Source organism: Neltuma alba, unplaced genomic scaffold, assembly GCF_004799145.2.
Source record: "Neltuma alba isolate B1F8T4 unplaced genomic scaffold, ASM479914v2 tig00012154_pilon, whole genome shotgun sequence".
Lineage (NCBI taxonomy): Eukaryota > Viridiplantae > Streptophyta > Magnoliopsida > Fabales > Fabaceae > Neltuma > Neltuma alba.
The window spans coordinates 403-27,058 of record NW_021636702.1 but is presented as its reverse complement, the minus strand read 5'-3'; the positions used below and the strand labels follow the sequence as shown (position 1 = coordinate 27,058).

General features: G+C 33.4%; 2 protein-coding genes and 1 pseudogene across 2 annotated transcripts; all 3 read right to left on the bottom strand.

Moving 5' to 3' along the window:
* Positions 1–3,931: 3,931 nt before the first annotated feature.
* Positions 3,932–6,225, bottom strand: LOC114723778 (arabinosyltransferase RRA2-like). The gene is made up of 2 exons (XM_028910019.1): positions 6,064–6,225; positions 3,932–5,050 (listed from the first exon to the last, which is right to left on the bottom strand). The coding sequence occupies exons 1-2, from the start codon at positions 6,223–6,225 to the stop codon at positions 3,932–3,934; spliced, it is 1,281 nt and encodes a 426-aa protein (XP_028765852.1).
* Positions 6,226–10,614: 4,389 nt separating this feature from the next.
* LOC114723802 (arabinosyltransferase RRA3-like) lies at positions 10,615–13,191 on the bottom strand. Its single transcript, XM_028910041.1, has 2 exons — positions 12,700–13,191; positions 10,615–12,056 (listed from the first exon to the last, which is right to left on the bottom strand). The coding sequence occupies exons 1-2, from the start codon at positions 12,886–12,888 to the stop codon at positions 10,941–10,943; spliced, it is 1,305 nt and encodes a 434-aa protein (XP_028765874.1). The 5' UTR covers positions 12,889–13,191; the 3' UTR covers positions 10,615–10,940.
* Positions 13,192–17,611: 4,420 nt separating this feature from the next.
* LOC114723747 (putative pentatricopeptide repeat-containing protein At3g18840) lies at positions 17,612–19,227 on the bottom strand (annotated as a pseudogene).
* Between the last annotated feature and the right edge of the window lie 7,429 nt (positions 19,228–26,656).

The window sequence follows — 26,656 nt, the reverse complement described above, 5'->3', positions numbered from 1 at the left end:
AAAGAAATTACATATTAAAACTTTCAAATGAAAATATTCATGTCCGATTACAATTGATAATATGGTACCGGCAAACCTTAAACACTGAAAAGGTTACAGCATATATTATGCCCAATTATAATTGATAATACGCATAAGGCTAAAAGTAAAATATTATCAAAATAAAATATTTTGAATACTTACCTGATTCTTCCACTCACAATTCCGTATTAAAAACAAAGCGGTCAACTTATCCAACCCACACGGCAAGCCAGATTTCCCAAGCTAAACTAGGTTGGGCGTGGGGGGAGGGGGAGGTTGTATTGAAACCGGATTGGTTGCTTCACCTCATGTTCTTAATATTGCATGTTTAAGGGAGTACTTGGATGAGTATTTTAGAAATGATTCTACGAAATGCGATAAATATGTAAGAAGAGTTTTCTCTCCATTTATATTTAAAAAAAAATTGCAAGTGTTTCTTCAGCATACCAAACTCCCCCTAACTTAGGCTTCCATATTAAGATTATGAAATACTCCGCACACACGGATTACTTCAAGCACAGTGCGTATATTGCAATCCACAGCTACAGGGCTTTTCCCAGAAATCTCAAAAAGAAGGGTTATCTTATCAACAAAAAAAAGAGAGAGAGAGAAAATTTCAGATAGCCCCCAAGGAAAAAACATAATTCCCAATAGCGTTGTTTTTTTTTTTTAAATAAAAAAGTTGGTCTGTCATTTGATGTTTCATTTATTTATTTATTTTTTCCTGAAAAACTTGTAGCAAGAACTCAAAGAACTACAAAATACTGTGGACAGTCTCATCGGTCCGACCTAAAGAAAACGCTAATGAGACTTTCTTTATTTCTGAAGGAAAAAAAAAGTTCAATCGAATTATTGGAGGACGCAAAACTCTACAATAATGTGCTCTCTCTCTCTGTTTTTTTTTTTAAATTTTTTTGTCAGCAATAATGTGCTCTAGTCGGAAAAAACAAAGGGTAATATGCTCATGGGCCCGACCAATCTTTAAATAAAAAAATTCAGATAAACTAGCATAGAAACCAAAAAAAAAAGAAAAAACAGATAACATATTGTGGCGGAATTTATAAGTAAATTATTTATGAGAATAAAAGAAAAAAGAAAGGAAAAAAGAATTTATGCGTAACGCAACTTCGCCCACATGTCCCCATTCAGCTTTTTTTTTCCATACCCACACACATATATAAATGTATTTTTGCTGAAGGATAGATATCCTCTTGTTGGAGACAATCCTATTCAAGGTACTGTGTGTATTAAATGTGGATACCTCTCCCAGCTAGGATTCAAATATTCATTCATTATGTTGTGAGGGATTAATCCCTTCTGCTAGACTCAATTCCTGTTGGTTACATATATATATATATACTCCTCCGGTCCTTATTATAAGATCCAATTTGACTTTTTATTTGGTCCTAATTATAAGACCCAATCCATTTTCTCTCTTATATTTATGCATTTTTTTCCAAGATAATCCTTCTAATAATGATAGTTTTAGCCAATATACTTAATTAGCAAGGATATTTTAGGAATAACAACATTTATTTATTATAAATAACTAACTTAACTTACTTCCTTAATATCCTCAAATAAGTCAATTGGGTCTTATAATTAGGACCGGAGGAGTATATTTTAAATAAGCAGAAACATGCACGAGTGTGTTGGGCCTATCTATACGATGTTGCTTCAAAGCTCGATAGAATAAGCCCATAAAAAGCCCCAAAAAACGTGCATTTAAGGCCCCATAAGCTTTTTTCATTGGTAAACTGCCCGATAAGCTTTTGGAAGGACACCGGGGACGCCATGGATTCCATTGTACATACATAGACGCCATGGATTCTATAGCTTACGTTTACTGTAACATCCGGCTCTTGTCTGTCATAATTTCAGTTCAAATTTTCCCCCTTAAAATTCGAGCATTCCGATATGCCCACTTTAATCTGATTTGATCCGTCGATGGAAATCTATGACGTGTCATCTCCCCCCCCCCTTTTGGGTGGGTGGTATGTTGCCATGTATCGACGTGCTGAAGTATCGCAATATTAAAATTCTCATATTTAGTACTCTTTCAGTTTTTAATATAAGACCCATTTAACTAATTTGATTAAATTAAGGAAGTTAGGTAAGTTAGTTAATTATATGAAAAGTGATACATTTTTCCTAAAACACCATAATCATCTTTCTTAATACTCCCTCTCTTTCTTCTGCTTGATTATGGTTAAGGAAATATCTATAAAGGTAATTTAGAGAAAATTGATAAATATGAAAAATAGGTTTTATATTTAGGACCAAAACCAATTCAAAAATTGGGTCTTCTATTAACGATAAGAAGAGTAATATAACAACTTGAAGTTAATATAGAAAGGACATACTGATATTTTGCAAACCCGGATAAAAAGGTAAAGGTAGGGGTGTAAAATCCTCTTCACTTTTGGATGATGTCAAATATTGTTGAAAATGATGTCTTATTGCTTATGGTGCTTTCATATCGGTGTTCCGTGCACATGTTTTGATCAACATGATGGATGGTAAATGCTTCTGGTTTTTTTTATTACTAACATAATAATTTCAATGTATTTAAGACCAAAAAGTTTCTAGATTTACTGTTACATTCTCTAAACTTATACTTAACTGTTGTCTTTTTTAATAATTAAATAACTCAGTCTTGTGAGCTAGAGGAGTAAACCAGAGGAAGCTTAGAATTTTAACACCAACAGCGTCTTTTACAAAAATAACCAGAGTAAGCCCCCTTTGCATTTTTAAAATTTCATTTTTGGTGTGATTGGCGGTTGGACAGAGAGATCTCATTGAGGAGTACGGACAAGAAACAATTGCTGATCTTGTGGCCACCAAAGATAGTCTTGACTCTGGTTACTGGCTACATATACCTTTTGTTTTTTATTACTCCTCCAGTCCTAAATATAACACTCTTTTTATAGTGTAATTTACACTGTAAAAAGAGTTTTATATTTAGGATTGGAAGAGTAATATAATTTTTTTGTCCTTCAAGTTTATTCTTATTGTAATTTTGGTCTTTCAAATTTCAAATTTAGGTTTTTATCCCTTAAGTTTCTTTCTATTTAAAATATTACTCTCTGTAATCTAACAGAAAACTGAACCATTTTGTCTATTAAAAGACTAAAATTTATAGTTTGAAACTTGAACTAATATCAAAATTCGTGCAAACTTAATGGATCAAAAATTATATTAACCATTTTATTTCACGATAGAACAATGTTGTAAATATATTATTTTATTAATTATTCATCTTCAGAGACTGGATGTAATGGTTTAGGGCCTACATTGTAAAACCTCCAAAAGTATTAAGTAAATAGTAGAAACGATTTTGACATTCTCGCTTCTCTAAATCTAATTCCTACAAAAAGTATTTATTTAATTTTGTAGTTGTTCATCTGCTTTTATTTTTATCTGTTTAAACACAATCCCCTTGAAATTTTTTATTGGATCTGCTTTATGAGATATGGATTGTTTTCTTGTGATCAAATTTATAAGGCATGATGGACTCTGCAGTGACATTCAAGATTTAGGTGCACAACCTTCACGACTAAAGGACTTGGTTTCTTTCACAAATCGCCAATGACGACACTTTCTCTCAATTGTTTTGCAAAACATAGGGCTCTCTCTATATATCAACGGCTCAATGTGTCTCATATGAATTTTGCCTTTCAAAATTAATTTGAAGTTGACGAGAGATGGAAGGAGGAGAAATCAAAAGAAGGCTTCAAAAGAAAATCTTACTTGACCATAAAAACTAAAAAGTCAATTGATGGGGCTTGTTTGATGTCATACCAATAAATTGCAACTCATTCCAATTTGAGTACAGGTTGAAATAAAACGACGAAATGAAAGAAAGAAGAAAAAAGCACAAACATATTTGAAGGTGGCAACAAGCTTTCACCTAGGTCCTAGGTGTGCCAATAGGGAAAGGTTGGAGAGCATCCTGCTTCCCATTCACGTAGTAGTCAACAACGGCCTTCATTCGTGGAAGCTTATCTGGGTGGTAGTTTATGTGAATAATTACCGGTTTAAGTTTTTTGAGTTTAGCATCATACCTCACAGTCTTAAATAGAACCTTACTGTTCATGAAGAGGTAGATATCCATTGTTCTTTTGGAAGCATGAAGCCCAACGTAACCAGGATGCGAGGGATAAAAGAGTTCTTCATTGAAAACATCTTGGTCCCAAGCCCTTTGCCTCGAAAGCCGAGCGGCCACACGATCCAGAAGTTCAATTGCAGGGATTGTGGGTCTGATATAGAAGAAACCAGAATTGAAAACCCACATCCTTATAGTATGAATAAATCGAGACCAACGCATTGTAGGGTCATCAAAGACGTCCTTATACATATATGCAGTCCTGTTGTTATGACCGTCACTCATGGACTCTACGTCTGAATCGCGGATCAGATGATCAAAAGGATTTTGCAGAAATACAACGTCAACATCTGATAGAAGAACACTATATCCCAGCTGCAGAAATTCTCTAAGAAAGCGAAATTTAAGCGCAGAAATCTGATCACCGCGTCCCTTTCTTCCAATGGAATCAATAGCTTCATCTGGATCTCTCCTGTACACTGGAACCTGATTGGACTGACAAAATTTTGAGGTTTCTTCATCTAAAGCATACACCAGATAATTGGTTATACCAACTCTCTTAATGCTGGTGAACCAAATTTCCAACATCTCCTTCACTTTGGCATTTGCAAGGACAACTATAAGCTCGCTTTGAACTGCTATTTTCTCTAATATCTTTGCCAATCTTGGGTTCACAGATTCATCAGGAACAACAGTAGGGTTAGTTCTTAATCCCTTAACAGTACCAAAAGGCCCAGCTTTAGGCTGTTCAGCCAACGCAAGAGACTGCTTTTGAGCCCGATCACTCTCTTGCTTTGCTAGTTGAAGCCTTTCAGTCAACTCCTGGGCCTGTTTTTTCAGCTGAGCGTTTTTCTCTGATACTGCTGTAAACTCTGATTTTAACAGATCGACCTGATCTGATGATTCACATTGAGTTGAATTTGCCTGCCATAAGAAGACTTTATAAAAAATAGAAGCATATTATCCATGCCATGCTCAATGATGCTCATGAGAAGGGCGTGCTCATCGCCCAAACTGCAGCATTTAGGAATGAGGCAAGAGGAAACTTTTAAAAAAAAAATTTTTTTATTTATTTGGGTTAAGTTATACTTAGTACACTCAAATATTTTTTTTTAGTAGCATCCTAATCTTAAATTGATGAATTTTTAGTAAGTCCAACATTGTGAAGTATTTTTTTACGAATACCCAATATCCTAAATTCATTAATTTTTAAAATATTCAGCATCCTAGAATATTTTTCTAACAGTACCGACTAATTAAAAAAAACTCTAAATGCACTAAAAATTAATTAATTTACAATACAAAGTGTGAAGATTCTATAACTTAATCTAAATAGATTAAAAAATAAAATTAATAATTTTTTATTATTAAAAAAAAAAAGGAAAGATGGGTGTCTCATCCCCCAAGCACTACGATTTGAGGGATGTGTATTTTACAGTGACCTAAAGCTAGTAATATAAGTTCAACCTACAAAAAATGGAAGCTTGACGTGTCAGGGTTAGTTAAAAGTTTCCCTGCACGCAAACAAAACTTTTCAACTCACATCGCTAAACCTATGACTTGGTGGTGGGCCAATCTACATTTTTTTAATTATTATAATTATATTATTATATTTTGTATCTTATCTAAAAAATAAAAAATTACCTACATTATTTATTTGGTGTTTTTAATCAATTATTTGTAGGAAAAACAAAAATTTTATTATATTTTATTTATATTATATGAGAAAAAATATTTTAAAAAAACAATAGTTGACAAATTGAGGAACTAATCTACTAACTCACCATAACAGGTTAGGGTTAGCTAAAAACTAGTCTGCCAGAAACATGGGAATTGAAAGTCAACAGTTTCATATGTCATCCAAATGATCCGGAGGGCAAAAGAAACAAGGTCCAAAAATAAATAGATAAATAGAGAACGATCAAATATAGTAGAACCTGAATGTTAGATCCCAGCAGACTGTTACTGCAAAAAGTGATTGCATTAGAAGGGAGGAAGACATTGGGAAACATAAAAGCGAAGACACATCCAGCCAAAAACCCAAGGGCTATATTGACAAGGACTCCTGCTTTGGGTGGGGAATGGCTATTGTTCCTCATCCTGGCGTCTGTGCTCTTCAACCTTAACCTTCAGATGCCTCTTATATGGTTTTGGGAAATGAATGGCATCGAATTTTGACGTTAAGCAGGACTGATCTTCAACCAAATGGACTGCCCATATTGACATTTCTACATCTTCTTCTGACTTGGGGAGCAGCTTTCATGCTCTTTACAGTGATGAGCATGAAATGTGCTCCCTAAGTAAGAAGATGTTAGGTAAAAATGCCAATAAAATACTCATGTTTATTTGAATTATTCACATTAGTTTTGGACGGTCCACATATAATTTGATTTTTTTTACATATTGTCATTAATTTTTATATTTTAATAGATACAGAATTTAAAATAAAAACAATTTTCTTACTAAAACTTTTTTAACAAATAATTTTATCATTGGAAAAAAATTACAGATTAAAACTTTCAAATAAAAATATTCATGTCGGATTACAATTGATAATATGGTACCAGCAAACTCTAAACATGGACAAGGTTACAGCATATTACGCCCAATTATACTTGATAATACGTACAAGGATAAAAGTAAAATATTATTAAAATAAAATATTTTAAATACTTACCTGATGCTTTCATTCACAAGTAGCACTGGGAAAACGGGCTAGCCCGGCCCTACAGGGCCGGCCCGTCACGGGCTCGGGTTTAAACGGGCCAGTCCGTTTAAACCCGAGTTCCAAAAATGAAGCATTTTTCTAAGCCCGGCCCGTGAGATAACGGGCTCGGGCTGGTCCGCGGGCTTTTGGCCCGTTTAACTAAAATGTATTATTATTATTTTTTGACCTATTTTATCGAAATAATAAAAATGAAACAATAAAATTACTAATAAAAGATATAAATATAAATAAAAATAAGTCACAAATATAAACATCATTATGTCAAAACATCTATCACAGTGTAATAGAGTCTATTGAATGAAAAAACTAAATAGAAGATAGACATAAACAACTAAATAAACACTAAGTTCAGTAAATAATTACAATATGGATGATCTTGTTTAATTATAAATAATTAACAAAAAAGTTTAACTAACAAACATAGTATATATAAAAAATAATTGTTTGTCCTACTGACAAAAAAAAAAAGAGTTTATCATCCCTAGTTCTAAATTTGTTTCTAACTATAAAAATGATATAGATCTTTATTTTAATTCAAAAGATTCTTTAACCAATTCTATTTCAAGTATAAAAAATATGAAAGAATGATAAATAAAGATGGTAAAATAACACATACAATATTTTAATAGGTTTTGACAACTTATAAATAATAACACATTTTTGTTAATATACTTAGAATTATGGTGATTTCTTTTTTGTGAATGCCATTTGTGTGAGCAGTGGTGGTAAGTAAAACTAAGAGTATATTATATGTAAAATGTTAGGGTTTTCCTTTTTAAGTTAAGAAAAAAATATAAAAATTTAAAAAAAAAATATTGGCGGGCTTAAACGGGCCGGCCCGCGGCCCTACAGGGCCGGCCCGTTTATTTTTCGGCCCTACAGAGCTGGTCCTTTTAAGCCCGACTTTCCTTTCAAGGCTTTAAAATACAAGCCCGGCCCGCGACTTAAACGGGCTTAAACGGGCCGGCCCGACGGGCTCGGCCCGTTTTCCCGGCTCTATTCACAAGTCTGGATTAAACGAACCGGTCAATCTATCCAACCCACCCAGCCAGCCAGATTTCCCAAGCTAAATTAGGTTGGATTTTGACCCAAAAAATTAGGTTGGATTGAAACCGGATTGGTTGCTTCACCTCGTGTTCTTAAATAATCACATTTTTAAGGAAGTATTTGGATTAGTGTTTTAGAAGTAATTTTATAGAATACAATAAGTACATAAAATGAGTTTTACCTTGCTTGTGTAAAAATATTTTTTTTGCAAGATTTTTTAAGGGTTGAAGAAACAAATTTACTTATTATAATATTAAAAAAGAATAATAAGGATCATAATAAAATATTGGGTACAAATACCCGCAAACTTTTCAAAATAGAGTAAAAATATCAAATCCGTTAAATCAAACAAGCATCCATTACTTTTTTGTGTTAGTGGAGCCCACCTTTCCACAATGATTTCTCACCATAGTCAACTATCTCATCTTCCTTCTCTTTTTCTTTTCTTTCTCTTTTTAACCCTTGATTCTTCTTCTTCTTCTTTTAAATTTTTTTACCTTTTAAAAAATTATTTACTTAAAAAATATTTAAATAAAATAATAATTTTTATAATTAATTTTTTTAAAAAAATTTAATGTGAAAGGTAATAAAAATACATTATTTTCTATTTACAAGTTTAAAATCTCAATTTTAAATAAAAACTTAAGTGTTTTACATAATTCATTCACTATTTAAAATATGCAAACAAGAAAATCACTTGGTAATCCTATAAAAAAAAAATTATAATATACTAAAAGGTTACGTTTACCGAAAGAATCTATTATTAACACCCACAAGTCATAAGATGGGAAGAGTTATTTTTTTAATAAAAAATTTATCATCACCAAAATTTATAACATGGGTTACATTCATAAAATTTAAAATCCTAAAATGTTAATTTATAATATAAATAAAGGATTTTGTTTCATGGGAATGGATTTTTTTTTAATGACTTGTAAATGTCAAAGATAGAATTTTGGTAATTATAAATTCCGATAACGATAATTTTTTTCATAAAAAATCTATCCCCCTTAAAAAAAATCTATTTTCATCTTACGACTTGTAGATATTATTGATAGATACTCCCTTCGTTCCTTTTTATAAGATATAATTAACTAAATCACATTATTCAAAAAATTAGTTAAAATTAGTTAGGTGCAATAAATATATAAAGAGTGTAACATTTTTGCCAACAATACCCTCATTTATGTGAAAGAGAGATAATGTGTGGGAGAGAGAACGAATGGGAATTAAATACAATTATATGAGTAATATGAATAATTAAATAGGATTAAAATAGGAAATCAACACACAAAATTTGAGAAAACCTATAAGTGTCTCTTATAATAAGGAACATGATATACTTTGCAATTGTCTCTTATAATAAGGAACAGAGGGTTATTTTAAGTAGTGAATAAATTAAGTCAAAAAGACTAAATTTTTTATTTGAAGTTGATCGTTCAAACTTTATAAATAGAAAAGAATGTATTTTTATTTTTATTACCTTTCATATTAAATATTAAAAAATTTAATTATAAAAATTATTATTTTATTCAAACGTTTTTTAAATGAGTAAAAAATTAAGAAGAAGAAGAAGAAACGAAGGGTAACATAGGGAAGAGAGAAGAGAAAAAGGAAGGATGAGAGGGTCGCAGTGAGGAGAGATCAGAAGTTGACAAATGGCAAAGTGGACCCATCACAGAAAAAGTAACGGATGTTTGTTAGATTTAATACCAAACTCTTACTAAATTAGGCCTCCATATTAGGATTATTAAATACTCCACACACACGGAATACTCCAAGCGCAATGCGTATATTGTAACGCACGGCTACAGAGCATTTCCCAGACACCTCAAAAAGAAGGGTTATCTTATCACCAAAAAAAAAAAAAATCATAATTTCCAATGGAGTTTTTTTTTTTTTTTTTTTAAAGTTGCTCTATCATTTGATGTTTTATTTATTTATTTTTTCTTAAAAACTTGCAGCAAGAACTCAGAACTATAAAATACCGTAGACAATCTTATCTGCGAGAATTCTGCCCTAAAGAAGAGCTAATGAGACTTTCCAAGGATTCCATAGAGCTCTCTGATTTGAATGAATCCATTGAGATGTGTCATTTAAACCGTAATTTAGCTGTCATTTACCATTTTCAAATAATTAAAGCAACATGCCAAACAGTCAAGGTTCACTTTTCGCTGCATCACTTTCTTTTTGTAAAACAAGTCCAATCTTCAACACGATTTGAAATTACGATTATCTCACTCTAGGAAGTCATTTGGACGTTTCATCTTTTTTTCCCCCAAATGGAGGAGCCACAGATGAGGGACACATGCAGTGCACAGAAGCCAAACATCCTTCCTTGCCAACAACTACAGTGACATTCAAGTTTTAAGGAGTATCTGAGTGGAAACCAAATCATGATTTTAAAAGTAATTTTACAGTATACAAAACAACTCAATTTGCGTAAATTAAAAGTGCTTTTAGGGTAAACCAAAAGCAAATTACTTTCACAACTACAGGCAATCATATTCTTAAAAAATGTGATGCCAGGTTAAAGGACTTGGTTTCTTCATATATGACCAATGACGGGACTTTCTTTCAATTGTTTTACAAAATATGGAGCTTTCTGCATATCAACAGCTCATTATATCTCATTCGAATTTAGATCATCGGCCTTTTGCCTTTCAAAATTAATTTGAAGTTGGTGAAAGAAAAGAGCAAGAGAAATCAAGCGAAAGCTTCTAAAGAAAATCTTTCCTGACCGTAAAATGTCGCAGGGGTTTGTTTGATGTCATGCCAACAAATTGCAAATCATTCCCAATTTGAATAGGGTTGAAATAAAACAATAAAAGCTTTCTATAGCTAACAACAAACATTACAGAAAACGTGTGGAACCCCCGCCTAAAGAAAAGAAATAAAGAAGGAAAAAGCACAACCATCTTTGAAGGGGGCAACAGGCCTTACTAAATTGTCCATATATAATGAGATATTTCTAGGACATGTGTGTCTTATATGACCTACGGTAACAAGAAGCCAAACAAATACCTCGGCAGCAGAAGGTCACCAATCTGAGCCATCAGGGAAAGGTTGGAGAGCATCCTGCTTTCCATTCACGTAGTACTCAACAATTGCTTTCATTCGTGGGAGCTTATCTGGATGGTAGTTTACGTGAATAATTACCGGTTTAAGTTTTTTGAGGCTAGCATCCTTCCTCACGGTCTTAAACAGAACCTTGCTGTTCATGAAGAGGTACATATCCATTGTTCTTCTGGCAGCATGTAGCCCAATGTAGCCAGGATGCGAGGGATAAAAGAGTTCTTCATTGAAAACAGCCTGGTCCCAAGCCTTCTCCCGGGAAAGTCGGGTGGCCACACGATCCAGAAGTTCAATTGAAGGGATTGTGGGTCTGATATAGAAGAAACCAGAGTTGTAAACCCATATCCTCATAGTATGAGCATATCGAGCCCAACCCATTGCAGGTTCATCAAAGACATCATTATACCCATAAGCAGTCATATTGTTATGACCATCACTCATGGACTCTACGTCTGAATCCCGGATCAGATGATCAAAAGGGTTTTGCAAATACACAATGTCGACATCTGATAGAAGAACACTATATCCCAACTGCAGAAATTCTCTAAGAATGCGAAATTTAAGCCCAGAAACTGCGTGATTGCCTCCAATTCTTCCAATGGAATCAATACCTACATCTGGATCTCTCTTGTACACTGGAACTTGTTTTGACTCGCAAAATTTTGAAATTTCTTCATCTAAAGCAACCACCAGATAATTGGTTATACCAACTCTCTTGATGCTGGTGAACCAAACTTCCAGCATCTCCTTCACGTTGGCATTTGCAAGGGCAACTATAAGCTCCCTTCGAACTGCTACTTTCTCTAATATCTGTGCCAATCTTGGGTTCACAGATTCATCAGGAACAACAGTAGGGTTAGTTCTTAATCCCTTAACAGTACCAAAAGGCCCAGCTTTAGGCTGTTTACCCAAAGCAAGAAACTGCTTTTGAGCCTGATCACTCCCTTGCTTTGCCAGTTGAAGCCTCTCAGTCAACTCCCTGACCTGTTTTTTCAGCTGAGCGTTTTTCTCTGATACTGCCACAAACTTTGATTTCAACATGTTGACCTGATCTGATGATTCGCATTCAGCTGAATTTGCCTGCCAAAAGAAGACATTGTAAGAAAGAAGCATATTATCCTATGGCCCCTTCTCTGCCGCTTGGAAATAGAAATTATACAAAGTGCTATTTTAAGCCCCAGAAAACCATGTGGATTCACCTACACACAGACATTGCGCATATGAGCAAGCTATTTAACCGCTCAACTATTCATCATGTGTTAAAAGTTCAGCCCCATCCATTCACTAAATTAATCAAACTACCTACCAGTTTGGCACAAAGATCTGGAAACCAGACTGATGTGATCTCTAAGCAGAAAAATGGACCCAAAAAATACCAGTTTTCTTCAGGTCAAAATATCGAACGGTGGAACAGATCATATACCAATCACATTAGAATCCTAGCATGAAAGTGGATCCCAAGATGGAAGTAGGCAATTAATCAACACTTCTGAAGATAGAACCGGCAAGTCAAAATGCAACGTCACACAAGTCAATAATATACCAAAAACAACTAGTCGAAACATATGAATCGAAAGTCAACGGCTTCATTTGTTATCCAAATGATCCCAGTGCATTGGTAATACTGCTAATTCAATGAATTCTCTATCCAAACAAGATTCAGAGGGGGAAAAAGTGAAAAAAAAATAGATACAGAAAGAGCCAGAACGATCAAATATAGAACCTGAATCTTGGATCCCACGAGATTGTTATTGCGGCGAGGGATTGCGTTAGAACCGAAGAACCCACTGGGAAACATAAAAGCGCAGACACATCCAACGAAAACCCCGATGGCTACAGCGACAAGGACCCTCGATTTGTGTAGAGAATGGGTATTGTTCCTCATCAAGGGACCTTCTCTGCGGCCAATCATGGCGTCTCTCCTCTTCCACCTCAACCTTCAGATGATGTGGTGGTACCCTCCGACTCTTCTATAGGGCTTTGGGAGGGGCGAAGAAAGGACGAACCAAGATTGAAATGAATGGCATTGAATTTTGACGTTGGAGAGGACTGATCTTGAACAAGCGTGTTCCTCAGAGCTTTCGTACACACAAAAAGAGGAGTCAGGCTTCACGCCGATCGAAGATCTGAGGAGGAAGGCGCGCTTGACCGAGCTCAGCTTCAACAAAAGGGACTGCCGATCTTAACACTGCGAGCTCTCTGTTTTTTTTTTTTGGGTTGTTTCCAACGACACTGCTGGCTGCATCTCTCCTAAACCGGTTAAGATGTACCCAATACCCCCAAATATTTTACCAGGTGCATCCAGTGGCTTAAAGTAATTTATGGTGTAATTTTACCCTCAAAGTAATTAAAATGGTGCATCGGTATCCCATGCTAACAGATCTGTTACTTTGACCGTTAAATTGATGAGTCAGCACAAGTTTGACCAAAATAATCTAACGTGGCATGTCTAATAAGTAGGTGATGTGGAATTTTTTCGGGGTTAAGGTGCATCCACACCCCCAAGTATTTTTCCAGGTGCACCCAGTGACCTAAAGTAATTTATGGTGCAATTTTGCCCTCAAAGTAATTAAAATGGTGCACCGGTATCCTATGCTAACAGATCTGTTACTTTGACTGTGAAATTGATGAGTCAGCACAAGTTTGACCAAAATAATCTGACCTGACATGTCTAATAAGCAGTTGACATGGGTTTTCTTGTTAATTCCATTTTTTTTGTCTGAATATTACTCCTCTGGTCCTATTTATAAGGCACTTCCAGCATGTTTCACACAGAACAAGAAAAACCTTAAATTTCATTAACTCTCATTTAAATTTTAATAACTTTTCAACTTTATTTCTACTTAATATACATTATACCTCATATAAACAAAGTCATACAATAATAAATGAGAGGTAAATTTGTACATTCGTACAAAAAATTTCTCTCAGTGCCTTATAAATAGGACCAAAAAATATATTCTCTCTTTACCCTATAAATAGGACCAGAGGAGTATCTTTGAAAAATTTCTTACTCTGAAAAAAATTCCAAGAGCCGAAGAGAGTATTTACTGAACAGAGAAAACAAAGCAGTGGCAGACGAAAAAAATTTCACATCACCTGCTTATTAGACATGCCAGGTCAGATTATTTTGGTCAAACTTGTGCTGACTCATCAATTTCACAGTCAAAGTAACAGATCTGTTAGCATAGGATACCAGTGCACCATTTTAATTACTTTGAGGGCAAAATTGCACCATAAATTACTTTAGGTCACTGGGTGCACCTGGAAAAATACTTGGAGGTGCTGGATGCACCTTAACCCCGAAAAAATTTCACATCACCTGCTTATTAGACATGCCACGTCAGATTATTTGGTCAAACTTATGCTGACTCATCAATTAAATCAAACTCTACATCCGGTTTTAAAACGTCATTTGATTTTTATTTTGATTTTAAATATAAAATTTTAATATATTTTATCTCTTATATTTATATATATATATTTTAAAATAGTCTTCCTAATAATAATAGTTTTAACCAATAAACTTGATCAGTAAAAATATTTTAGAAAAAAACAACATTTATTTATTATAAATAACTATTTTAACTTATTTTTTTAATTTTCTCAAATTAGTTAACAAGTTCTTATAATTAAGATATGAGATAGTAATATATTAGTTCTGATTTTTAATATAAAAACTAATTGACTATTTAATATAAGAATTAGTTTAGTAATTTAAATAAATTAAAAAAATTTATTGAGTTAGTTAGTTATAATAATTAGGTGATATCTTTATTAAAATACCCTTATTAACTATATGCTTCAGAGGTGTGGGTCTTATATTTAAGACCGGAGGAGTATTAGCTAAAATTACTATTTGATTAAACCTTTAACTTGTGTAATTATTACAAGAATTGATTTTAAAAAATAAATAAACATGAGAAATAAAATGAATTGGAACCTTATATTTAAAACCGAATTGAAAATGAAACTAATATTTATATTAAGAATAAGAGCTTGTATTAACTAATATTAATATAAATTTACTCGTTATTCACGTTACAATTGACAATGCGGTACCAGCAGACTTTAACATGGAAAAGGTTAGATTTTTATGCCCAATTATATTTGATAATACTTATAAGGCTAAAAGTAAAATATATTAAAATAAAATGGCAAAGAATTGTTAAAATAAAATATTTTAGATACTTACCTGATTGTTTCATTCACAATTTTGCATTATAATCATGTAGCCTAGCAAGTATTCATGTCCTTGTGAACGGCTATATATTTTCCATCCCAATGGTTAGATTTAAAGAATCTCCACTATTGCACATTTAAATTAACATGGAAAATTGGTTTTATGGTTTTGCAAGATAAACATGTTAAAAAAATTATTTTATAAAGAATAAAATTACTTTCTTTTTTAAGTTCGATATGTTACAAACAGTGTATTGAAGACTGGGTTTAAGGGTTAATGATCTAAAATCAATCATGATTAAAATAATATTACTTAATTAAAATAAATAAAATATTTATATATGACCGTTAAAAAAGTCATATTTAAATAAAAAATATTAATTCCCTAGTAAATAGATAGTTACTAAGGCAGAAATAAGCAAACTAAAATATAAAACAGATATTAAGGCACAAAAGTAAATAGATTTTAAAAGTAATATTTAAATAAAAAATTAATTCTCCAGTAAATAGATAGTTACTAAGGCAGAAATAAAGCAAACGCAAATATAAAACAGAGTTCAATTCTTAAAATAATCAAACTCAACAATACATTATCACACCTATAGAAAAGGTATTATCTTTTTTAAAAATAAAAAATAAAAGAACATCATTTTGGGCTTAGAAGGCACAGAGAGAGAGAGAGAGAGAGAAAACCCGGTCAATTCAACCAACCCACAGGGCCAGCCAGATTTCTAAACCTAAATTAGGCAGGACTGGAACGGGATTGATTACTTCGCCGGACTGGACCAATAATGTCAATCACACCAGCAGATCTGTCTTCATGTGGTTACAAGATTCCAAGTTGGCGCATTACTTAATGGTCTGGAAAATACTTGTGTTCCTAATAATAACCTGTTGAAGTCAGGCTTCCGCATCAAGATTATTAAATACTCCACCCACACGGAAAATAGATCTTCATGCTTATTAATTGCGTATATTTTAGTGCACAGAGCATTTCTCAGGCATGTAAAAAAGAAGGATTATCTTATCACAACAAAAAAATATAAAGAATATGTAATCATGCATCAGATGCATGTTCCTACACATGGAAGGGAAAATAAGAATGCAAGTGGGACAAAGAAGTGGTCATGGAGCACTGTTATAATAACAATATGTCATCCACATAAAACTCGCTTCAGCTCTTGTCTATAGCCACCACCAAGTCACTAACTCCAACATGTGATCACCCATAATTGAATGTATGAGTTAACATAAAATATGCCGATGGCCATGTATCAATAAGAACAGGGGAAGTATCCGCCAAGAATGTTCTACAGGATGCAAGATGATATTAGCTTTAAGATATACCCTTCAAGATGTCAATCCCCCATGCCCAGGGGAATGGAAATCAAGAGACTGTTAAGTATGACAGGTTACCGAGTTCAGAAGTAAGATTGAAATCTCAGAACAGCATAGAAAACTGCAGAAGAGATTCTTTTTTCTTTGTTTTTGGTACATGATCTCTAACTCACCTGAATCAAATCTTGCTCTTTGGGCTTTCAATCTCGCAGTTTGCTTTTGCGCCAACTGGCTTACAAATTCTGGATTGCTGTAGTATATTATGATCTCTAACCTTACGTGAAAGTTCTTTGGACCCAAAATGTGGACAAGGCAAATACTCGCTATGCCTTGAAGTTAAACAGTTTAGATTAAGAAGAGGCGACAAGGAATGAACTCCAGTTAACATGTCACTAAGGTTTTGGATTATGTGATCCTTGGCTCTATCCTGTTCTGTTGTGGTTTCAGGAACAGAACATCCAATCATATTCCCAGTGGTCCAACAATAACATTGGCAACCAGTATCACCTGTTTTCTTCCAACATTTGTCTCTGCATACCTCGGGCATCGAATTCTGACGACGTGATCGCCACAAAACAGACTTCTCCTTTAATGTGCCAAAGAATCACATTCAATGGCACTGGCTAATTGACGCTTTATGTCCTCAAAAGAATTCCCCTGAATCTTCATAAAGCTGTTCCAGTTCTGCGGATGAAAAATACATCATATCTTTCAAACAGACCAAAGCAGAATATATTTCATCTGATGTTGAATGAGAACTATCGCCTGAAGTAAATACGTGAATGCCATTTTCCACGTACATCCAACTACACCCAGCAAGTTTCCTTGCCTCTTTTCCCCTCATTTTGTTCCTTATTTTTCCCATCTCATCCCAATTCCCCTCCGAAGCATATACATTAGCCAATTGCACATAACGAGACCCATTATCTGCCTCCACTTTCAATAGTTTCTCCGCTGCTTCTTTAGCAAGCTCTATATTACCATTTAAACGACAAGCGTGAAAAAATGCTCCCCAGATATTGACGTCCATTTGTACAGGAATCTTTCTCATGAATTCTATTGCCTTCTCTAGTTTATTAGCCCTTCCATACATATCAACCATACACGCATAATGTTCAGCACCTGGCAAAATGTTGTGATCTACTTCCATGGAACAAAAAAATCTGCTCTCCTAGATTGACTAGTCCACGATGTACACAGGCTGATAGAAGTGCAACAAAGGTCACCGCGTCTGGCTTGATATGTTTCTTCAACATTCCTGAAAAAGCTTAAACGCTTCATTCACAAGTCCATGGTGAGCAAAACCAGCTATCATAATGTTATAAAAGACTGTATCTCTATCACTACCAGCAACTAGATGGAAAATTTTCTCAGCATATTCTATATTCCCGCATTTTGAATACATATCAACTAAAGCACTAGGTAATTTTTCATTCATTTCAATTCCCATTCTCAAGACATGAGCATGAATCTGCTTTCCCAAAGTAAGCGTGGCTTCTATAGCACAAGCACCAAGCACACTGATAATGACCAACCCGTCAGGAACTAATGCTTCATTGGTCATGTACTCTCTAAAAAGTTTGAAGACTACGTCACATCGCTTTGCTTTGACATAACCAGAAATTAGAGCCGTCCAGACGACGGAGTTTTTTTCTGTTAGTGAATCAAAAAGTCTTTGGGATTCTCTCATGTTGCCTTGAGATGAATAGCCTGAAATAAATGAAGCAACTGCAAAGAGGTTACTAGTCTTGGTTCCTGCATTAACGGATTCTGCATATTTGAGATTCCCGCACTTGCAGTAGAGATCAACAATGGCATTGCTAATAAATTGATTAGAAAATGAGGTGTTTTTCAACACCCAAGCATGGACAGACTTCCCAAGTGCTAAGCATTGTAGGCCAGAGCAAGCACCCAAAACACTCACTAAAGTGCGTTCATCCCAGCTAACGCCATCTCGAACCATTTGAACAAACAAGGCAAGTGATTTCTCGAAATTACTATTCTGGGCATACCCGGCAATCAATGTATTCCAGGATATAATGTCGTTCAATTCGGGACTTTCCCAAAATATATTCAAAGCCATGCCCATCTTTCCTTCCCTGAAACAAGCAGCAAGCATTGCATTCTTTGAAATCAAATCCACCTCCCCATTGCAACCACTGAAGACGTTACAAGCTTCACCAAATAACCCACATTTCGAGTACATGTCAATAAGAGAACTCACTGCATATGCACTTCCATCATTTGCAGTTTTCACCATGTATGAATGTATTTGCCTTCCAAAAAGAGCAACACGAAGCTTTGTAGCCAAGTTAATCATTGTCGTCAGAGTGATCTCATCAATTCCAGTTGTCTCATGTATGGATTGCATTGTAGTAAACAAATTAAGCGCCTCAGTTTCATATCCATCAGCACTAACATAACCAGATAACATGGAGTTATAAGAAACCGAATCTTTATGAGGGGCAGAATCAAAAAGAGCTCGTGCCTGAGCCAGGTTCCGAGCTTTGATATGAGCCGATATGACGGTATTCCAAGAGAATACATTTCGCTGAGGCATTTCATCAAACAACTTCTGGGCAACATGCGGGAGTCCATGATTAGCGTAAAGACGAACGACTTCATTCAAAGCAAAAATGTTTGAGGTAGAAGCAGCTTTTATAACCTGAGCATGGTGGAGCATAACATCCCTCAGAGATTTCATTCAGCTGTCCACCAATATGAACCCATGCACACAGCACGTGGTCCCAACTCGCAATGCCAAATTCTCGCTTAGATTCTGGCTTTATAGCTCCTTTTGTTTTCGGCCCATTGGCAATTTCACTGAAAAATTGGCCCCACTCCTGAATTTCAGCCCAAAAATTGAGCCCAAATCAACACAGACTTGCTTGGCAAAAATAGAGTTCTAAACCGACCTGTGACCCCAGTTAAAGTAGGATTAAGGGACCGTTTGTGTAAGTTTTTTACATTAAAAAATCACTTTTATGAAATTTCACTGTGTTTACTTAAACTTTTGAAGATAATCAAAATTAAAAAAAGTATTTATAATTTTAATAAGCTTCTCTGGTTAATGTCTGTAAATAATCTAGAAGAGCAAGAATATCACAAAGATATGGAGACATGCTGATATATTATAAAATTTGAAAATAATTAAATAAAATAAAGGAGGTGGGCCTCACTCACCTGGACAAGCTTAGCGGGTTAGTCTGATTGCTTTACCGGCCCAAAATATTTAAATTGGATTCCAAATTAGTTGAAATGACATGATATGGCCCATATATGGAGGTGGCAGAAGAAAAGGCCCATATATGGCACGCTAGCCCAAAAATAAATTCCAAGGAGGACAAATCAGTGGATGGGGGTTATTAATAATATAGACCAGTTGTAACCAAAAAATATATATATATATAGACCAGTTCTAGATTCTGAAAAAAAATGTAAAAAATGAACTATATCCTTCATAATTTATAAATAACTGGCGAATTTTTTTTATATTTTATATATAATTATCAGTTGAATTAGGCATAAGGAGCATAAGGAACAAATAGAAACTTCAAGAGGATAAGGGGATTCGTTTGTAATATGTTTATGAATAAATACAACTAACTTAACAGTTATTAATTGAATAAAGTTCGATTATTTGTTGATTTAAAACAGAGGTATATATTTGAGACAGGCACCCACTGGCACTACCCATCACTGTATTATTCAGTCATTATCATCAGACAGCCAACCAAAATAGCTCTTGGTCTCTCTGTAACTAAAATTTTGAAAATAGATAATTAATCGATAATTAATTGATGAATATTAAAAAAATAAGTTAAATTAATTATTTGTAACAAATTAATGTGTTGATTTTGCTAAAATTCCCTATTTGACCCTTGATGGGAACTTATTACCATATGCAATTAATAGAAATATTTTTTAAAAAAATTATAAATTTGATAAACACAATGGACTGAGATTTTATATATAGGATCAAAGTAAGCCCTCTTATCTAGTTTTTAGATTTAGGACCATAGGGAGTATCAACAAAGAACAATAATAAAACAATATTTGAATGATAAAATCATATAAAACAAAGGAAAAAATCACTGTGTGGTCTCAATAAAGAATGTAATCCAGTGCAAGAAATGACAAACAAGATTCATATTGTTCAATTAAGATTTTCTTTTTGTGATTATATTCTTTTTCTAAGATCTCATGATAATTTTTCATAACACCAATTATGACTGAGTTGAGTGGAAGGCATTCAATTCATCTCAAACCAGAAGAATTAAGAACTCTTAACATCAGAAATATCAAAAAAAAAAAAAAAAAGCATCCCGTGAGATAACATTGAATATGAAAAAGTAACATGAAAAAAAAATAATATTGAAAGTATGGGAAATATTTTGGGAATTGTGATGTTAGAAAAAGCAGGAGTTTATAGAGAGAGTAATGATATGGAAGTGGGGAAAAAAAGAATGGAATGATTGGTACCATATGAAATAATGAAAGGCGATACAATGAACAAAGAACCACAAGTGGAAAGAGCAAATTCTGGAGGGTCGGCCGAAGCATGCTGTGATGGGACTCCCAAATCCATCCGATGTGGGCCTGTTCATTTGTCTGTTGACACATCGCATGTCACTGCAAAACAAACAGTATCATAAATTTAATGTTATTTCAATTAATTCCAATCCCTGAAATCGAAAGGCCTTCAATTTTTCATCTCGCTTTATCAAAAGTGTCTCATTCATTGATCCATATACACTCAAAAGACATATACATCCATCTGTATTATTGTCCATAGATCTGGTTCTTTATGTGACAGGTTTGCATATCCGCCATTTTTTGTCCCTCGATCACTTTCACTATCTCTTATATAGTGGAAAAGGAACGTTAGCTATGATCTGGGACACTGAACTACCCCCCTCATTTAAATACTAAGGTGTTCAACGTGTTGGGACTTGGGATTAGACCCATAAAAAATGACTCTCATGTTAGTTAAACATGATTAGATTCAGAATAGTAATTCATCAAATGAGAAGACGAGATAGATTTAGTGCCCTAGGATGAGTAGAAGTAAATCGAGTAACGTGATGATTAATGCAAGTCCAACAATGTGATGGCCATGAATTTGAATATTATGTATCTAAATTGCAAAGGTTGGATTATTATTCTGAATTTAAACTTTCGGATTGCTTATGCTCCAATTATATCAAACATATATGTTATTCATACATAGTTCATTGAATCTAAAATATTAAACAAAAGGCTCTCTAGGATATTGAAGCTTATCACGAGAGCTTATGTGATACTATAATATTTCATAGTTGAGCTGCAAATCTCTGCTTAATTTATTTTAAAGCTTGGTAGGCTATTAACAGGACCACATGCAATTTAAACTGTTAGGCCCCAAAAAAAAAATTCCAGAAAGGGAGAGTTATAAGTTGAGGCCGGTAACTGGAGGAAAATATATGTGAAAAAGCTCAACCTTACATCTTAACCAGAAACTTAATCACGGTTCATGAGTCTTTTCACTTATATAAATCTTATTTAACTCATCTTCATTCAATGTGGGACACCTTCGTCAAATTAAATGGACTCATATTTGACATCTCGATACAAATTATCAATTATTATTATTAATTAACAAGATATTGACTGGCCTTTTCAGTTTTGGGGGTGTCTGGATTTGCTTAAAAGTGCTTTTCAAAAGTACTTTTTCGCAAATCGAGACAAATTCTTCTGTATATTTACTTCGTATACCATAAAATTACTTTTGAAATATGTTTGGTTTCCATCCAAACACCTTTTATTAATTAGTAGACAGAGCTGAACCTGTGATATCTGCCTTTATTGATCATGTGTGGTGTGAATCAACAAGTATGTATAATTGATGAATCTATGATGGTGAAGAAATAGGTAGGAGAGGAACTACACACAAACTCAAACACCAAAAGGCGATACCGTGATGATATCAGATGAACAGAGCCCTTTTCCATAAGGCTGCATCATATATAATATATGTAATAATGGTCCACCCAACCAAACGAAAGGCCTTCTTCACCACTCTCAGTGCTTGTACGTTACGTGCCACATGCCCTAACCCTAATGGAACTCAAACCAGCACATGAGATTCTTACAATCTCCGATTCTTTCTGTACTAAGATAGCGCCAAATACACAAGGCAGATGTCTCTGCATGAAGAAATAAAGCTATAAGAATGTGAAGTAGTTGAATCCAAAGTGTTTCCTCTCTCCCACATTTAGAGGGCCTCATGTTTGATTGATATGTATGTGCTTTTTTGGTCCCCTCCCATGAAAGGTCTCGGAGAATCCCAAGTGTTCGATTCTCATTCAAAAGAGTAGCAAACCAAGATTATAATTCTGAACTAATTTTATTGCCATGTTTGTCCTTGACAAAAGTCGGACGATCTTACTCAGTTTGTGACGATGTGATTATCATCTATGCTACGAAACTTTAATTTTACTTTTTGTCATGTGGTGTGATTTGTGCTAAAAGGCATAATTACCTCAAATCTCTATACCTTTGTAACAAATAGTTTCGTCATTGTACGTCTTGTTTATTATGTTAAATAATTCCAACTTTGATCGATGATTTTTCCGACTGGTTTCGGGTGGTTTTGTCGTGGTTTGGTTGTTTTTAATGACAACACAATAGATATGTGGCTTGACAAATTTAAGGAGAAAATAAACTTACATGAGTGATTTCATCAAAGAAAAAAACTTGTGAATTTCTTGTGGTTGTTGTTTCACGCTGCGCTTGTACAATATATTTTTTTTGGCCAGGCCCTCGTACAATATTAATGACCAAGTATATATATACTGAGCCCTTTTTGTCGAATTGAATAGTAAATACTAATTTTATCCAAGTTAAGATTTTGAGTTCTTTTTTTTTAGCTTAAAAAGAAGCACTGGAAAATTTTTCTAGATTTTGTTTCTTAAACTATTTTGCAGCGTATGACTCTAAAAAGAAATCAATAATATAATTGATCGAACCGAACTAATATAAGTAACTAGTTCGTGGTGGAACCAAAATGGTTAAATGTTTAAGCCACAAATCACGCAATTGAACTCAAAATAGTTACGTTGAACTTAAAATACAAACACAAGTAGCAATTATTATTATTATTATTATTATTATTATTATTATTATTATTATTATGGATAATGATTCTGTCTGAGAAAAATTTAAAAAATAACAAATATGGAGTCAAAATTTCAAAATGTCAATTAAAGGCTGTAGTCCTTTATTAACATTATAAAATAATTGAGAAATTTTTTTACATGCGATTCCTGGAAAGACGTGTATGTTATAAATCTGGAGAGCTAAATTGGAAATGAGGAGAACCTTTATTAGAATTATTTCAATTAAGCAATAACTTTTTTAATATTAATTCACCAAACACCTCTAACTTGTATTCTATCTGTGTTCGTTTTCCAATTTAACTTCTCAAATTTCTTAAGCCAAAGAATAAATTGGATTTCAAAAATGCCTCATTTAAAACATTTCTAATTGAGACTTGCTAGATTTCTAACTTAGCTTTCGAATAACGACACTTTTGTCAGCTTGTTTTTCTGAAGATGTCAATAAGAAGAAGGTTTAGAGTCTCTGATTACATTTTCATAAAGTGTAATTTATCCTTATTAACATTATATTTTTAAGCTCACTTAATTAATAATTGGTCCTATCATAGAGTGATGAATTGCTAGTGATGTGTCTTTTACAACGCTTTTTTCATATACGATAAACAAATATAACTTTTTACGATGCTTTTCGATCCAAAATATATTTAAAGAAGACAAATAAATGTCCTTTTTCTTGATTAATAAAAGGATCAAAATCTTAGTTTTCTATCCGAGAGATCAAAACTATTAAGAAGCACCGTATTTACTTGTTCAAAAATCAGAGAGAAAATAAACGGCCCCATGCATCTAAGCTAAACTGCTTTGTTTTTTCTGCCCCCCCCCCCCCCCCAATTTATGCCTTTTTTAAGGGAAAAAGATTCAACCTATTGTATGTGTAGGAGACTAACCCCATTTTTTTGTGGTAAGTGATAACTTAGGCGTCGGTTATAGTATTTATAAAGGATTCTGACTTGAAACCTTATATTTAAAAAAGCCTTAAATGATATGTTTAGTGTCATTTGAGTTATAAAACCTTGACAAACTAACCCCTTATTTGAATAGAATGAAAATATAGGAGAAAAAACAACTTTCTTTTCATTTAGATGAGGAGGGAAAGGAAACTTAAGGAGGAAAAAACAGAGAGATAAGACCCACCACATTTTACGAACGATCCATAAAACTCCACGAATTCAAACTCATCATATTGTTGGTTTTGGGTGGTGGGGTATAAGCAATTATTAAAATAGAAGACTGGGTGTTGCTTAACAAGTAATAAATAATATTATTTATTATCGATGCAACATATATATCTAAATTCAAAAGTTTATTAAAAAAAACCTCTAAATTCAAAAGCACGTGACATATCGACTCCTAACATAATCTACATATTAGTTGGGTTTGCGCCTGACTATTCCCCACAATGCAAATTGCCCCAATCTTATCACATAACATAATGCGTTGAAAGGACGCTTTATTGTTAGGATTTGAGGAGCAGCCTCTAATTTATTTTTGGTCAGATATTATATATATCCTAAATTTTAATTTTCACGACAACACTTGATCTTTGCCGTCTCTCTCTCTATATATATAACTATATATATATATATATATTAAATGCACCAGCTACGATCGCAAATTAAACAAGTTGGGATAAACACTTATATATGAGACCAGTCGATCATTTGCTGATTCTGCTAATTGATTGAATATTTTGATTTGAGTTAATAATTTGCTCTTTTAATAATTGGTGTTCACACACGGACTCAATAAAAAGTTTTGACAAGTTGTATCCTTTACACGTTATTAACTATTTGATCCATTTATTAAAATCTGGTTATATACTAAGAGAGTCCCATGTACAAGGGATGAAATTTAAAAGTGAGTCATACTATTTGTTGTTTAAAGCTAGCATGTCTAATTAGAGTTTTTATATTGCTCTCTTCCCGATTCTAAATATATATAGAAGCTAGATAATTAATAGACGGAGATTAATAATATTAATTAAGTTAATTATTTGTGTATGCATATACATGAGTTTTCAAAAAATATATATTAGTTTTGTTAAAATATCTTGTTAATTATTTATTAAAAACTACCCACATTAATAAAAATCTCTTTTTAATAAAATGCAATAATACAACTGGCTTAATTATGAAGAGAATTATAATTTGAAATATAAAATGAATTGAAATCATACATTATTAGAATTAAGCCTCTCGAGTAAATCATAAACTGGGATTAAACGGACTGTGTGTTATATATATACTCACCTTCTCTCTTTGATATAAAACCTAATCAGGTAATTTAAGAAGATTAAAAAAGTTATTGAATTACTTTAAAAATATTTATACTTATTATTTTTCTCCAAACTAATTTGATTTATTTATAAAGTGATATATAATTTAATGACAGACATAAGTATTCTAGAAAGATAATGTAATATATATTATAATCAAATAATTTACTAACTTTTTTTTTAAATTAGTTAATTGAATCTTATATTAAGTAATAAAAATGATATTATGGAAGAAATAGAGGTATGAGAATGTGCATGTAAGCCTACCGCAATGATATTGAAGTATGTGGGGAAGTGGCCAATAATGGGAAAGACGACTAAGTAGAATTTAAAGGCGAAGTTATCACTTTTTGTGGGGTTCATAGCATGTGAAAAGGAGATAGTGGGGCTTCAGTACTATCCTAAAAGACTACTGTTTAGAATTAGATATTTTTCCCCAACTCACAATAATGCCTACATATACCTTCCTCTATGTATATATGTATCTTTGTGCTTTCATATGAATTACTAGGGGACCAAAAGGGTAGGTATTATTTTCTTACTAATTTTGATTCATTTACCAAATTGTTCCTAATTAAAACACATATATTCCCTTATTATGCTTCATTAATGCCGTTGCGTCGTCTCTTACCTGGATGCCAACATCATTTCATAATCCTATTGTTCACATCGGATTGATGTCAACTTGAGTCATCCACCACCACCCATATATATAACCAATGAATTAA